General features: G+C 41.9%; 1 protein-coding gene across 4 annotated transcripts in view; it reads left to right on the top strand.

Moving 5' to 3' along the window:
- glra1 (glycine receptor, alpha 1) overlaps positions 1-17,698 on the top strand; it is a 119,217-nt gene that overhangs the window by 83,659 nt on the left and 17,860 nt on the right. For all 4 annotated transcript variants that reach the window (XM_084041001.1, XM_084041000.1, XM_084040999.1 and 1 more), the window contains one exon: positions 2,269-2,415. In XM_084041001.1, coding sequence (XP_083897127.1) covers positions 2,269-2,415 — 147 coding nt within the window. The remainder of the gene's footprint in view (positions 1-2,268; positions 2,416-17,698) is intronic.

Raw genomic sequence — 17,698 nt, 5'->3', positions numbered from 1 at the left:
CCTTACATTGCATTATGGGATCCAATCAGTATACTAGCTACACATATGGTATATCTCTCCTCCTCTCTGTGTCTCTCCCTCTTCTGAGACATGGGCTCATCAACAGCAATGTAGTTCTCTCCTCTCTTTACCCCCGTTGTGTCCCTCTGCTACCCCCCCCCCCCCGACAAATACACACACATAATGTGTGTATGTATGTAGATATATTCATGTATTTATATGTAATATATATTATATCTTCCCTCTTCTCTCTATCTGCCTGTTTAACCGGAAAGTGCAATGAATGAGTTCACTGCACGGTCAGGCGTATACGTGGCTCTCAGCAGGAGATCCTAGAGCTAAAAATCGAGGATAAATGTTTTCCTCTCCCAGTAGGGGCAGGACTCGGCATGACAACGCTGTGAACTGAAAAGGAGGCCATGCTGCGATTAGGTCTACTTTGTATTTGTACAGATAGCGGGTCGTGGTTTAATTGGATTTGAATGTCTGCATTGTTGGGCTCGATTCTCCACAAGGGGAACAGGGATATTGTCCTTCTTAAAAACGCGGGGTAATTGTTCGCCCAGACTCTCAAGAGTCGTAGTGATGCGACACGGCAAATGAGTAATGGCAGCACTCACACGGAAAGATGCCAGTGAAGCGGCCACACTTCATTTCTAAGTGTTATTGTCTGGGCTGTCCCTCTGGCATCACACCACAGCACCTCTTATGTAAAAGTGTCAACATCTGAGTGACTTGATGTCCTCTCCTTCACCTTGACATCCAACACAGCTGACCTATTTATATTGTAGTAGTAATGGATTTCATGAATGTTTCTTCAGAGGCTGCTGGCTCACAAGGCTAGTGCTTCCCTACAAAGCCTTATATAGTCTTATGAGAACGCACGTGTTTTCAAACCTTTTGTGCCCACTGCATCAAGGGGCAAGTCAAAATCTCAAGGAACACTTGTATTCATATCCATGCAAAATAGCCTATATAACACGTGTCTTATCAAACTTAAAAAAAAAATATATATTAAGCCCTATTTTATACTTTCAAACATTTTTTAAACAGCGGAAATTGCTTTTACTGTAGATCGGCTGTTTTTGAAAATCTGTGGAAAATGTCCATACGTATTGGAAAATGGGTGCACACAAACCACTGTAGTAAGTAAACAAATATTCATAACATTTATATACTGTAGCTGTATATTGCAATAATAATATGTGACTGTCACGAAATCCCAAGGCACACTGTTTGGGAACCACTGGTCTAACGCACAACACAACAAAAAAAGTCCTTGACTGAACTTCAGACTTGGCGTCGGCATTTCTGTTTGTGATGCTGAAAGACCGATATTTGGATGGCAGCACAACTGTGATCCTGATCCAGTCCTTTGTACTCATTTTCACTGCTTTAATTACAGCCAGGCCTCGTCTGCCAGAATGTCTCCAAAGCAAACCGTACTCCCACCGTACTCGCAACTCATTGACATATGGAGCGGATGGTGTTCTATCTGCTCAACTCATAAAATCAATGTACCCTGTGCCCTCACAAAAAAACCAAACAAACAAAAAAGCCTGGAAAAAAAGCTGATTCATTCTTATAATATAATAAACGTGTGGATCTCCCTAAAATCAAAACAGTGTCATGCATATTCACTCTAAACAGACTCATTTTGATTTTTAGCGTGGGCATTTTAGAAATGAATAACTAATGGATTACAGACCTCATTATATTGATAAATTATACACTGATTGGCTGGGACACACTACACTTGAAAGAGTCTAAATGCCACAGGAGCCGTGTCAAGAATGAAAATAAAATAAAAGAGATTTTACCATACCTGCCTGCAACCGAAATGTTCAATTTAATAAAGCAAAAACAAACAAAAAAAGATTAAGCAAGTGAAGACAGAGTGCGGGTGTCATTCCATCTTACCATACCTGCCTTAAAAGAGGTTCTTACCTGTACTTTAAATAGTTTTTAATTAATATTTTCTAATATTTTCTAATTCCTTTTTTTATTATAGTATTATTATTAATTATTATCATCATCATCATTATTCATTATTATTATTATATCTTGTTTATATATTGTATTGTTGTGTTAGCTCAATCTAGGCCAAACACATCTCAGCTGACCTTAACACTAACATTTAACTGATTACCTAGAAAAGTGAGTGACAAATAAGCCCCTCTTGATTCTTGAACAATTATTACAACAATTATGACAACATTCATTGGCATCATTGTATTTAACAACCCCGTGCCTCCTCTTAACCCCCAGGTGTCTTATGTGAAGGCCATTGACATTTGGATGGCTGTGTGTCTGCTGTTTGTATTCTCTGCCCTGCTGGAGTACGCCGCTGTGAACTTCATCGCCCGTCAACACAAGGAGCTGCTTCGCTTCAGAAGGAGACGGCGACACATGAAGGTAAATACCGTACTCTACACGTTCTATTTTCATACCCTTCATGTTGGAATATGTTAGGGGTCTTATACTCTTCAACATCTGCTTGATTCTTCAGTGGGTTGCTTTTAAAGACTGATTTATACTTTGTTTTGCGTGGAAATATCTATCTATGACATGCAAGCATTATGAGCTTGTAGATCTGCGTGCAACACTGTATAAATCAAGCCTAATTTCTCCCTTAGTGGTCAGAGCAGTAGACAGGGGCCAGGGATGATAACACCATGCAAAGTGTTCATGTAAAAAAAAAAAAAGCTTACACATGAAGACAGGATAGGGAGAGGATATGGTGTCCAGGTAGCTCGTTCGGCACCTCAAACTCAGTGTATGAGTACATTGAAAAGGGGATAGACGTTCTTGACCGATATCGACAGTAAGCTGCTCCGACCTACAGTACTTTACATTACATTACAGTTATTTATCACACGCTTTTATCCAAAGCGACTTACAAAAAGTGCATTCCAAATACTGTAGGCAAGAAAAATACTAATCACCAGAAGTCTTAAGTGCATTCTCTTCTAAAACTAGCAACTAAGAGCATACCTAGGCTAGCGCTAAGGTAAAAGAGAGGAGATAACAGGTCACGAGTCACAGTTGAATCTACAGTATGACATTGCCAATAGTACTTTAGCCTGGTAAACCCTCCCTCCGGAAATCTCATTTCCATTAGATTCCAGGAGTGAGTCTGGCATGAACGCCCATTGTGGGGGTTTCTAGCGCATTACCAACTAACCGAGCCTATCAGCGTCGTCGCTCATCGTTCTGTGATTGACAGCGACAGTTGGCCAATCAGGTGGCGAGTTCGAGTGAGCCCGAATGAAGCCGAGTGCACCCTGAGTGCAGCCGACAAAAGACGAACCGCAGCCATTGTTGTTTGTGCGAGTGCCTTCACTTCTTATTTTCGGCTTTAAAACGCTCTCAAACGTCTTTTTTGAGGCACGGAATTTACTTTTAAGATATCGTTTGGATAGAATTGAGTTGTTTAACTTCATATATGTGGTCAATTAATCATGACAGAGCCTATTTAAAAATAAAAATTCAGAGAACCGGCAGGGGCGTGCAGTGATACGCATGTATCCGAATAAGGCAACCTATTTTGGGCATGGCCATCTCAAAAGTCCCGTTGCGTCACATTAGCTCTGGATGTGGTAAAATGCACTGCAATTGGCTGAAGGGGAACAACGATCATTGGCTGAAGGGGTTGTCAGTCAACGGTATTACTCCCGCCCAGCTCCCGTCCACATCCACATTTCCACAATGGGCGTTCATGCCAGACTCCGGAGGGAGGGTTTACCAGGCTAATAGTACTTGGCCACGTGCTTAACATACTAAGGGACAAACACACACGCTTTTTACCTTCGGACCAGTTTCACCTCTTGATGCCTCAAACCTTGAGATTTGATCATTGAATAAATGTAGTGGATGCCCACGCTCTGACTAGAAAAGAAGACCACGGCACATGAATCTTCTATATTCAGTCTCTTTCACTCTTTCAACCATAGAGACTTCTTTCAGCCATATAGACTTTAGTGTCAACAAAAACAATTCCATATTGTCCCATATTGTCAAGACATAAAAGGACCCCTGTTTTTGAAGGACGCCTGTGTTTGAGAGGACATTTGGGATGAGCGGATCAGTGTGTGTAGCTGCTATTGATCCATGCCAGTGCTTGTATCTCTCAATGGGCAAACACAAAAGGCTTTGAGATTTGTTCCGTCCCACTGCCGAGGGAGACCACACAGTACCTCTGTATTTGGCTATTACTCCTATAGGTTTTTTTTTCTCCTTATTGATTTTTGTTACTGCCTGCCAGGCCAGATTGCAGGCAAATGCCTTTCAAAAAGAGGATTAACAATTATTACGATCAAAGTTGCTACTGAATCACAGTGGTGGAAAGTAACTAAGTACATTTACTTAAGTACTGTACTTGAGTAAAAGTTTAAGGTATTTGTACTTTACTTGAGTATTTCCAATTTCCAATACTTTTACTTCTATTCCACTACATCTCAGAGGCAAATATACTTTCACTCCACTACAATTATTTGAAAACTTTAGTTACTAGTTACTTTGTAGATTTGTATTATTATTAGCTCACAATTATTATTATTAGTATTATTATTAGCTCACAAGCTCACGATGCATCTGGACTTTTACTTAACGAGTATTTCTACATTGCAGTATTGATGCTTTTACTTAAGTAAAACATTTGAGTACTTTTTACACCACTGCTGAATCCTCCGCTGGCAAGCCTTCGGCTTAAAGAAGAATAACAAATATAGCTGCAAGCAGCAATGAGCGGTTTCGAGAATAATGGCAGACTGGCAGACTGTGACAAGAGTGGCAGACTGGCAGACTGGCAGACTTTGACAGAGTGGCAGACTGGCAGACTGGCAGACTTTGACAGAGTGGCAGACTGGCAGACTGTGACAGAGTGGCAGACTGGCAGACTGGCAGACTGTGACAGACTGGCAGACTGGCAGACTGGCAGACTGTGACAGACTGTGGCAGACTGGCAGACTGGCAGACAGACAGACTGTGGCAGACTGGCAGACTGGCAGACAGACAGACTGTGGCAGACTGGCAGACTGGCAGACAGACAGACAGACAGACAGTGACAGAGTGGCAGACTGGCAGACTGTGACAGACTGGCAGACTGTGACAGAGTGGCAGACAGACAAACAGACAGACTGTGACAGAGTGGCAGAGTGGCAGACTGGCAGACAGACAGACAGTGACAGAGTGGCAGACTGGCAGAAAGACAGACTGTGGCAGACTGGCAGACTGGCAGACAGACAGACAGTGACAGAGTGGCAGACTGGCAGACAGACAGACAGACTGTGACAGAGTGGCAGACTGGCAGACAGACAGACAGACAGTGACAGAGTGGCAGACTGGCAGACAGACAGACAGTGACAGAGTGGCAGACAGGCAGACAGACAGACTGTGACAGAGTGACAGAGTGACAGAGTGGCAGACTGGCAGACTGGCAGACAGACAGTGACAGAGTGGCAGACTGGCAGACAGACAGACAGTGACAGAGTGGCAGACAGGCAGACAGACAGACTGTGACAGAGTGAGAGAGAGAGAGAGAGAGAGAGAGAGAGAGAGAGAGAGAGAGAGAGAGCAAAGTGCACATGTCTGAATTAACAGGGTCATGTTTTGCATAATGCAATTTAAATGTAAACTGTGACAAGTGGGGTTTGAGCCGTGGACCTTTGGCACATGAGACTAACACTGTATTGATCAAGCTATTCAATCCACAGCCTTGGTCAGTGAGAAGGGAGAATCCAACAAAACAAAACAAAACAAAAGAGGGAATGAAGTACATCATACATTGAAAACAACTACTCGCAATAAGCGTTTCATTTAACAATTGCATGTTTATTCATTGATACAGTCATGTTGTGTGTAATGCAATTGAGTTGAGGTCTGCATGAGGTGAGATTTGAACCGGCGACGCTCTGGTATCAAGGCAGATGATTAAGCCATTGGGCCAACAGACCCGAACTGATGAAAAGGGAGTTCACACACATGACACACTTTCACGCAAATTGCTCAGAAATACTGGATTTAAATGTTTTTCAAACTGCTCAAAATTGCAGACAATCTAAGGGCGGAGTTTACTGGTTAACAATTGCACATGCATTCATTGATACAGTCATGTTGTGTGCAATGCAATTATAATGAATTCTACATGACGTGGGATTCGAACCAGGAACCCTGTGGTTTCAAGGCAGATGATTAAGCCATTGGGCCAACAGACCTGTACTAGTGAAAAGGGAGTTCAAACACATGACACAATTTCACGCAAATTGCTCAGAAATCCTTGGTTTAAATGTTTTTCAAACTGCTCAATATATTTCGGAATGGAAACTAGTGGAAAATAGTCGATCTACAAGCTCACAACGCGTTGCTATCTAAAAAGGTGTGAGATTGTAGATCGGCTATTTTCACAAGAAAGTATGTCATACATAAAAAAAAACTACTCTCAAAAGCATTTCGTGTTATTGTCTAAACATTGCACTTGTCTGAATTAACAGGGTCATGTTTTGTACAATGCAATTTAAATGTGAACTGTAATAAGTGGGATTCGAACCAGGGACCTTCGGCACATGAGACTCACACTCTACTGGTGGAGCTATCCAATACACAGCCTTAGACAGTGAAAAGGGAGAATCCAACAAAACAAAACAAAAGCGCGAATGAAGTACGTCATACATTGAAAAGAACTACTTTCAAGTATGCATTTCTCGTCATCTTTAACAATTGCACATGTATTCATTGGTATAGTCATGTTGTGTGCAATGCAATTATAATTAAGTCTACCTGAGGTGGGATTCGAACCGGCTACCCTATGGTTTCAAGGCAGATGATTAAGCGATCAAGCTATTGAACCAACACACCTGAACCTGTGAAAAAGGGCCTCAAACATGTATTTGACACTGTTTCATGCAAATTGCTCAGAAATCCTGGATTTAAATGTTTTTCAAACTGCTCAAAATTGCAGACAATCTAAGGGCAGAGCTTACTGGTCAAAGTGATACATGTGTTCCTCATGAGTCAAGGCACATGTGTAAGCAGGTTTAACGGCTGTCGGCCAAACGAGGCATGACTTTTGCCTGTTTAAAGTTTGCATTTTCAAAAAATTGCTATAGCGCCCCCCTTTGACCAATTGGAGTAAGATTGGTTTCAGTGATACTTGGAAGGACCCTCTACAATATTGCAAAGTGTCAAACAAATGTGAGTCTGCATGTATGTGTTAGGGGCAGATGAATAATTTAAAAAAAGCTGCAATTTTCATTGGCTTATAAAAGCTTAACGTTTTCACTTATGGAAAATCCGCAAAGTTACGTTTGTCGGCATTGGTCCAAAGTTCATGTGTATACAGTTTCGTACAGATTGCTCATAAATCCCAGGAGGAGTAGGCTTTTTACTGCTTTTTACTGCTTTTCATAGAATTCGAAATGGTGGGAGATCTAAAGGTCAGAGGTCAAAAGTCAAACAGCGAAAGTTGTTAGGCATGAGGAGACGCATGTGTGTATCGAAGTTTCATGGCTGTAGGTCGAACAGGGCATGAGCTGTACCTGTTCAAAGTTGGCATGTTCAATTGAGTGCTACAGCGCCACCCTTTGGCCAATGGTTGTGAGTTTCGGGTTTTCGCCGTTTGGCATAGCCCTCTACCATATTGCCGAATTTCATAAGAAGTGACCAGGCGGTTAGGCCAGAACTGGCAAAAACGGCGGAAGAATAATAATAATAAATATAGCTGCAAGCAGCAATTAGCGGTTTCGAGAATAATGGCAGACTGGCAGACTGTGACAAGAGTGGCAGACTGGCAGACTTTGACAGAGTGGCAGACTGGCAGACTGGCAGACTGGCAGACTTTGACAGAGTGGCAGACTGGCAGACTGTGACAGAGTGGCAGACTGGCAGACTGGCAGACTGTGACAGACTGTGGCAGACTGGCAGACTGGCAGACAGACAGACTGTGGCAGACTGGCAGACAGACAGACAGACAGTGACAGAGTGGCAGACTGGCAGACTGTGACAGACTGGCAGACTGGCAGACTGTGACAGAGTGGCAGACAGACAAACAGACAGACTGTGACAGAGTGGCAGAGTGGCAGACAAACAGACAGACTGTGACAGAGTGGCAGAGTGGCAGACTGGCAGACTGGCAGACAGACAGACTGTGGCAGACTGGCAGACTGGCAGACAGACAGACAGTGACAGAGTGGCAGACTGGCAGACAGACAGACAGACTGTGACAGAGTGGCAGACTGGCAGACAGACAGACAGACAGTGACAGAGTGGCAGACTGGCAGACAGACAGACAGTGACAGAGTGGCAGACAGGCAGACAGACAGACTGTGACAGAGTGACAGAGTGACAGAGTGGCAGACTGGCAGACTGGCAGACTGGCAGACAGACAGACAGACAGTGACAGAGTGGCAGACAGACAGACAGTGACAGAGTGGCAGACAGGCAGACAGACAGACTGTGAGAGAGTGAGAGAGAGAGAGAGAGAGAGAGAGAGAGAGAGAGAGAGAGAGAGAGAGAGAGAGAGAGAGAGAGAGAGAGCAAAGTGCACATGTCTGAATTAACAGGGTCATGTTTTGCATAATGCAATTTAAATGTAAACTGTGACAAGTGGGGTTTGAGCCGTGGACCTTTGGCACATGAGACTAACACTGTATTGATCAAGCTATTCAATCCACAGCCTTGGTCAGTGAGAAGGGAGAATCCAACAAAACAAAACAAAAGAGGGAATGAAGTACATCATACATTGAAAACAACTACTCTCAATAAGCGTTTCATTTAACAATTGCATGTTTATTCATTGATACAGTCATGTTGTGTGTAATGCAATTGAGTTGAGGTCTGCATGAGGTGAGATTTGAACCGGCGACGCTCTGGTATCAAGGCAGATGATTAAGCCATTGGGCCAACAGACCCGAACTGATGAAAAGGGAGTTCACAGACATGACACACTTTCACGCAAATTGCTCAGAAATACTGGATTTAAATGTTTTTCAAACTGCTCAAAATTGCAGACAATCTAAGGGCGGAGTTTACTGGTTAACAATTGCACATGCATTCATTGATACAGTCATGTTGTGTGCAATGCAATTATAATGAATTCTACATGACGTGGGATTCGAACCAGGAACCCTGTGGTTTCAAGGCAGATGATTAAGCCATTGGGCCAACAGACCTGTACTAGTGAAAAGGGAGTTCAAACACATGACACAATTTCACGCAAATTGCTCAGAAATCCTTGGTTTAAATGTTTTTCAAACTGCTCAATATATTTCGGAATGGAAACTAGTGGAAAATAGTCGATCTACAAGCTCACAACGCGTTGCTATCTAAAAAGGTGTGAGATTGTAGATCGGCTATTTTCACAAGAAAGTATGTCATACATAAAAAAAAACTACTCTCAAAAGCATTTCGTGTTATTGTCTAAACATTGCACTTGTCTGAATTAACAGGGTCATGTTTTGTACAATGCAATTTAAATGTGAACTGTAATAAGTGGGATTCGAACCAGGGACCTTCGGCACATGAGACTCACACTCTACTGGTGGAGCTATCCAATACACAGCCTTAGACAGTGAAAAGGGAGAATCCAACAAAACAAAACAAAAGCGCGAATGAAGTACGTCATACATTGAAAATAACTACTTTCAAGTATGCATTTCCCGTCATCTTTAACAATTGCACATGTATTCATTGATATAGTCATGTTGTGTGCAATGCAATTATAATTAAGTCTACCTGAGGTGGGATTCGAACCGGCTACCCTATGGTTTCAAGGCAGATGATTAAGCGATCAAGCTATTGAACCAACACACCTGAACCTGTGAAAAAGGGCCTCAAACATGTATTTGACACAGTTTCATGCAAATTGCTCAGAAATCCTGGATTTAAATGTTTTTCAAACTGCTCAAAATTGCAGACAATCTAAGGGCAGAGCTTACTGGTCAAAGTGATACATGTGTTCCTCATGAGTCAAGGCACATGTGTAAGCAGGTTTAACGGCTGTCGGCCAAACGAGGCATGACTTTTGCCTGTTTAAAGTTTGCATTTTCAAAAAATTGCTATAGCGCCCCCCTTTGACCAATTGGAGTAAGATTGGTTTCAGTGATACTTGGAAGGACCCTCTACAATATTGCAAAGTGTCAAACAAATGTGAGTCTGCATGTATGTGTTAGGGGCAGATGAATAATTTAAAAAAAGCTGCAATTTTCATTGTCTTATAAAAGCTTAACGTTTTCACTTATGGAAAATCCGCTAAGTTACGTCTGTCGGCATTGGTCCAAAGTTCATGTGTATACAGTTTCGTACAGATTGCTCATAAATCCCAGGAGGAGTAGGCTTTTTACTGCTTTTTACTGCTTTTCATAGAATTCGAAATGGTGGGAGATCTAAAGGTCAGAGGTCAAAAGTCAAACAGTGAAAGTTGTTAGGCATGAGGAGACGCATGTGTGTATCGAAGTTTCATGGCTGTAGGTCGAACAGGGCATGAGCTGTACCTGTTCAAAGTTGGCATGTTCAATTGAGTGCTACAGCGCCACCCTTTGGCCAATGGTTGTGAGTTTCGGGTTTTCGCCGTTTGGCATAGCCCTCTACCATATTGCCGAATTTCATAAGAAGTGACCAGGCGGTTAGGCCAGAACTGGCAAAAACGGCGGAAGAATAATAATAATAGTGAAAGTGTAGAGATGTAATAGGGTTCGAAGCCTTACAGGCTCTCGAAACCTAAAGTCATGTTGTGTGTAATGCAATTGAGTTGAGGTCTGCATGAGGTGAGATTTGAACCGGCGACGCTCTGGTATCAAGGCAGATGATTAAGCCATTGGGCCAACAGACCCGAACTGATGAAAAGGGAGTTCACAGACATGACACACTTTCACGCAAATTGCTCAGAAATACTGGATTTAAATGTTTTTCAAACTGCTCAAAATTGCAGACAATCTAAGGGCGGAGTTTACTGGTTAACAATTGCACATGCATTCATTGATACAGTCATGTTGTGTGCAATGCAATTATAATGAATTCTACATGACGTGGGATTCGAACCAGGAACCCTGTGGTTTCAAGGCAGATGATTAAGCCATTGGGCCAACAGACCTGTACTAGTGAAAAGGGAGTTCAAACACATGACTCAATTTCACGCAAATTGCTCAGAAATCCTTGGTTTAAATGTTTTTCAAACTGCTCAATATATTTCGGAATGGAAACTAGTGGAAAATAGTCGATCTACAAGCTCACAACGCGTTGCTATCTAAAAAGGTGTGAGATTGTAGATCGGCTATTTTCACAAGAAAGTATGTCATACATAAAAAAAAACTACTCTCAAAAGCATTTTGTGTTATTGTCTAAACATTGCACTTGTCTGAATTAACAGGGTCATGTTTTGTACAATGCAATTTAAATGTGAACTGTAATAAGTGGGATTCGAACCAGGGACCTTCGGCACATGAGACTCACACTCTACTGGTGGAGCTATCCAATACACAGCCTTAGACAGTGAAAAGGGAGAATCCAACAAAACAAAACAAAAGCGCGAATGAAGTACGTCATACATTGAAAATAACTACTTTCAAGTATGCATTTCCCGTCATCTTTAACAATTGCACATGTATTCATTGATATAGTCATGTTGTGTGCAATGCAATTATAATTAAGTCTACCTGAGGTGGGATTCGAACCGGCTACCCTATGGTTTCAAGGCAGATGATTAAGCGATCAAGCTATTGAACCAACACACCTGAACCTGTGAAAAAGGGCCTCAAACATGTATTTGACACAGTTTCATGCAAATTGCTCAGAAATCCTGGATTTAAATGTTTTTCAAACTGCTCAAAATTGCAGACAATCTAAGGGCAGAGCTTACTGGTCAAAGTGATACATGTGTTCCTCATGAGTCAAGGCACATGTGTAAGCAGGTTTAACGGCTGTCGGCCAAACGAGGCATGACTTTTGCCTGTTTAAAGTTTGCATTTTCAAAAAATTGCTATAGCGCCCCCCTTTGACCAATTGGAGTAAGATTGGTTTCAGTGATACTTGGAAGGACCCTCTACAATATTGCAAAGTGTCAAACAAATGTGAGTCTGCATGTATGTGTTAGGGGCAGATGAATAATTTAAAAAAAGCTGCAATTTTCATTGGCTTATAAAAGCTTAACGTTTTCACTTATGGAAAATCCGCTAAGTTACGTCTGTCGGCATTGGTCCAAAGTTCATGTGTATACAGTTTCGTACAGATTGCTCATAAATCCCAGGAGGAGTAGGCTTTTTACTGCTTTTTACTGCTTTTCATAGAATTCGAAATGGTGGGAGATCTAAAGGTCAGAGGTCAAAAGTCAAACAGTGAAAGTTGTTAGGCATGAGGAGACGCATGTGTGTATCGAAGTTTCATGGCTGTAGGTCGAACAGGGCATGAGCTGTACCTGTTCAAAGTTGGCATGTTCAATTGAGTGCTACAGCGCCACCCTTTGGCCAATGGTTGTGAGTTTCGGGTTTTCGCCGTTTGGCATAGCCCTCTACCATATTGCCGAATTTCATAAGAAGTGACCAGGCGGTTAGGCCAGAACTGGCAAAAACGGCGGAAGAATAATAATAATAATAGTGAAAGTGTAGAGATGTAATAGGGTTCGAAGCCTTACAGGCTCTCGAAACCTAATGAAAGCCAAGGAATGTAATAGGGTTCGAAGCCTTACAGGCTCTCGAAACCTAACTACCATGATAAGAGGGTGGTTTGAATTACTTCAAACTAGTTTTCTTTTACATCGGACTGACACACATCACAGGTGGTTGTGAAACGGGGTCAAAACTGACACTGTCAAAGCTTGACAGTGCTTGACACTGTCCCTGCACTGTCCCTTGTGTGCTCATAAATAATTGTTCTGATTTGCACATATCTATTGCTAAGGACAAATGTGAGTTAAATAGTCACTCTGTAGAGTCCCGCGGTCTCCTTAGTTCCTCTTCCCCCCAGGAGAAGCTCTCTCATAGCATTGTGCCGGACAATTGGCAAAAATGGGTTTGTCTAGCCAGGTGTCACGGGTAGGAGGAGGGCGGAGGGGGTGAAGAATCACACCAATGTTGTAAAAATCACAATGCGGTTCTGATGATGAAATCCTCTCCTTATCCCAACAGCCTGGGACTTTGAGCCGGTGTCTGATCTTTTTTTTTCTTCTTTTGTAATCATGAGCAGAAGGCAGGTCCTTCATATTTGATGTCAGATGCAAGGCTGAGATGCCAATGACAAGACTTATAATTGGAAAAATAAGTAAGAAAATAAGAGAGAGAGAGAGAGAGAGAGAGAGAGAGAGAGAGAGGGAGAGAGAGAGAGACAGGGGGCGATGAGACAGAGAGAGGGAGAGAGAGAGAGAGCCTGACACTTGTCTCTGGAAATACAACATCCCAGCAAACATTGACAGACCTGGACGAATCACTGAGAGCTCGGTTGGAGCCAAATTAAGTCATATCATTACTAGATCAATCTGGCCCAGAATATCACCATATTTCAACAAACGTAAAGCCTAGAGGAAAGATACTGAAATACTAAATTGTTGTAATCCTGGTCAAATCATGTATTTTTCAATCCTGGTCTGTTCTTCGGATTATTTGTGTGTTACCTTGTGTGACACCATAAACTAATTTGTGTGGATTTACAAGCTGTAGCAAGAAGGCATAAACAAAATATTTTACACACTGGCATAGCCCTTACTTTTTGACTCTTGTGTAAATGATCACGTGTTGAATTAGCTCCAAATAGGAGACACAGAACCAGATGACGTCATGATGACATCTTTCAGTGACGTTCAGGACTAGGCCAGGAGGACTAAGCCGATGTGGGGATGATTTTTACATAATTTCCAGGACTCATAAGCGGGACGTCATCTAAATGACTGTTTCGTGTCACTCAAAAACTGTCCATATGATGTCCTGGTTTTGAAGAAGATTTCAAATGGCGGAAAAGTAAGTAGGCGTAAATGGTCGTGGCCTACATGGGAAGTTGCGTCATGAATCGAGGAAGGCAGTTTCAAGATTTATAGGTCAAATCATAAAGCGGACTGTTAGAACGCCACAATTGAGTTCATTGGCCTATTGGCAGCATGCACAATAATAGCACTAATTTCACACACACACACACGCACACGCACACGCACACACACACAATCTCTGGCCCCGGCCTTCAGCGTGGCAGAGCTAACAAGAATCAACCGTATAGAGAACTCAATTCTGTTGTGTGTGTGTGTGTGTGTGTGGGCGCGTGTGCGCGTGTAGGTTTTATATGCTATATATATGTGTGTGTGCATGTGTGGGTGTGTGTTTGTGTATGTACACACATGTTTTTGGAGATAGAGATGAATAAAATCTCTGAAATTAAAAGTGGTCCCACTATAACCCATTTAGACCTGAGGCCGATTCTAAAAACGCCTTCTAAATCCTGACCTCCTGAAAGTTTTCTGAAAAACTTCAAATATATATAAAAAAAATTACAACAAATGTATGTTGCTATATACTGTACATAGCAACAAGAACCCCAAAAGGTGTTCCCGCCCTGAAAGGTAGTTACAAATAGGGGTTCCCGCCCAAAATGGGTTAAGATGATACCCAAAAGCTGTTGTCTCATTCTCTCACATTGTTCTTGTTTTGACATCAAATAGCTTGCATTTTTCATCAGTAATTTTGATCTAAATGAAGATTGAACGTCTCTGCTTTGGAAATACATATTTTTTAAGTTCTTCCCTTAAGTTGCATATTCTTATAGTAAATAATGCTGTCAGTTTTTCCAAAGACTGGTCATTCTTTGGTTAGTTCTGTCTTTTAAAGCATTTAATCAATCAGTTTTATCTGTCCTGTTGAATTTATCAGTCCCAGGCTTTAGTATTGAATAAGAAGTAAACCTGTCAGTCAATATGGAAGTGTTGTTTGACTGAGTGCTGACAAAAACACTGTGTGTGTGTGTGTGTGTGTGTGTGTGTGTGTGTGTGTGTGTGTGTGTGTGTGTGTGTGTGTGTGTGTGTGTGTGTGTGTGTGTGTGTGTGTGTGTGTGTGTGTGTGTGTGTGTGTGTGTGTGTGTGTGTGCGTGTGTGTGTGCTTGTGCCCGCACGTGGTTATCTGGTATTTATGTTGTTTGTTTATTGTGTGTTTTTTTAAACCACTATTTAGTATATTTTCCAACTTTTTTTATAAACGTCTTGATTTTATACTTATTTTGATTTTATACTTATTTTGATTTTATACTTATGATTTTATAGTGAAATTACTTTTATTTAACTATAAATAAGAACAGTCCACACTGGCATTATAAAGCACATGTGTACCCTTTAAGTCCACTTTACTTAATCAATTAACAAATAACCAACAGGAACTAGTTTCGATCCATTCAGTGCATACTCTTTTTAGAATGAGGGAAAAACCACACACCCACACCCACACACACACACACACACACACACACACACACACACACACACACACACACACACACACACACCTCTTTCTGACAGGGGAGGAATGAGAGGCACTGTCTCCCACAGGCAGCCAACTGTTGACCAGGATTGACCCAATTCTAGTGCATCTACCACCTGTTATATCATAGGAACCAAAAAAAGAAGATATACAGTACACACACACACGCACACGCACACATACACACACACGCGTGTACTATGGTCCTTTTATTCCACTTAACGTCCCTGACCAACTAGCTTAGCAATACGTTATAGTTTCACTCAGCCTCCCTCAATAACTCAACATCCAGCATATATGCAATTTGGAAACAATTATTAACTATTCTGTCCACCACGGCTAACTGCTAGACGGCAAGCCCGTTGATGCGCGAAGCGATCCGCCACTTGGCGCAGGAAATCACTCGTTTAGCAGCTCGCTCGGGCATGCCTCACGAGCCTCAAGGCCTCGCTGTGTGTGTGTAGCAGTTCAAGTTCAATATTTATTCATTTTTATTCTTTTATTTTATGTTTTTATTGTTTTCTTTCTAATGTAGTGCATGCCACTGGGGTACAAGCCACATCCAAAGCTCATTAGCATTCATTTTAGCAGGACTGGTCCCTGTGGGAACCTAGCTCATAATGCATACAAGAGTTCATTACCATATCATTCTGTCCTGAGTGAGTCAAGCAATAACAAATCCCTACTTGACAAAAAAAAAAGAGACTGGCTTGTCTGACCACACAAGAAGACACAAGATAAAAAAGGTCATCCTGTAAAAGAAATGACTCGTCGTGTTTCAAGTAATCAGTAACCATATGTCCTTAAAGGACGACTTCACCCATTTTCAATTTATATCCATCTTCATATAATTGGTCCTCACTAATGCTCATTATAATGTGGTACCATTTGTGTCTGCCCTGTCTGTGTCTCAGAGGAGGGCTGTGGACAGTTCAGAAACCTGCCTACCAGTGACATCGTCGATGGGCATTCTAAGCTAATAGAAACTGCAGGCTTTCTATTCCTGGAAAGTTGTTGTTCTCGCGTTTTTAAAAACCTTGTTTTTTGGGGCGGTGTAACCGCCCCCTATAAGTGAGTTTTGGACACTGACCAATCCTGCACTGTGATTGGCCAATAGTCTACAACGCAGTCTACACCCCTAACCCTTCCACAGTCAATGCAAATCTATACTTTTGCAAAGTCAGCCAATCACATTACAGCTAGTGTCATCACCACTAGCTGTAATGTGATTGGCTGACTTTGCAAATTCAGGACTGTGATTGGCTAGCGAAACACATCACACATGTGAAGCCCTATGAATAGCAGTATGGACTTAAAAAAAAGCCCCTTTTTTTTAAGTGAGTCATGTTGTGATGACCACACACCGCCCACTTCACACTGGGTGTGATTTTTTATTCAAAAAGAAGCCTAATGATGATGTCACTGGTAGGCGGGTTTCTGAAGTGTCCACAGCCCTCCTAAGAGGAGGAGCAGTTGTTGCTGAAGAAAAAAAGAACAGAGCAACAGAGAGCGAGACATACAAAGACACAGAAAGAGAGCGAGAATTGCGGTCCTCGAGCGTCACACATTTTTAATTAACCTCTCCGTCCGGTTGCTCTAATATGACTCTAATGTGATCGGCAGCACAGAGCCCAGGGCCCTGAGAGGGCTATCAGTCAGAACTCAGCACACTGCAGAGGAAACTGTCACTAGCAGGCTCCACACCATAAAACAAGACAATGCTGCAGAACCCCCACTTAAAGCCCTTTCTCACCTAATTCAACAAAGAGAAGAGAAGAGAAATAATACATTTCTTGTGTTTGCAGTAATGAGGTTTGTTGATGTAGAAAAGAAGGAAAAAAAACAGAAGACATTTTATTCTCAAATGAAACCCTGTTACTAATGGTATCATTATCATTAAGAGACCGCACAGAGATGGGCAAATGGTTGCACTGGGCAAGAGCCCAATAATCTGTGGCTATGTCAAAGATGTAATACTTGCGTCAGGGGTATTTCCGGGTTTTGCTTTTTCGGTTGAATAAAGGTCCTAAACCATATTCAAGCTATAACTAGAAACCTGAAAAGCAAGCACATTTGCAACGTAGTATATTCAGTGTAGGGATGAATAGGCAGTTTCATTGAAAATTATGCTGATTATTAATTTGCCTGCTACTTTTTCCCCCCACTTAACAGAATTGTACACATTGTAAACAGTTACTACTACTGCGGTAGGATTAAAACCAGACAAGATACGATAATTAAATCAACCACACCACATA

Source organism: Gymnoscopelus microlampas (assembly GCF_963454915.1).
Source record: "Gymnoscopelus microlampas genome assembly, chromosome: 18".
Classification (NCBI taxonomy): Eukaryota; Metazoa; Chordata; class Actinopteri; order Myctophiformes; family Myctophidae; genus Gymnoscopelus; species Gymnoscopelus microlampas.
Note: the sequence above shows the minus strand (reverse complement) of the source record. Positions and strands in the feature narration are given on the sequence as shown.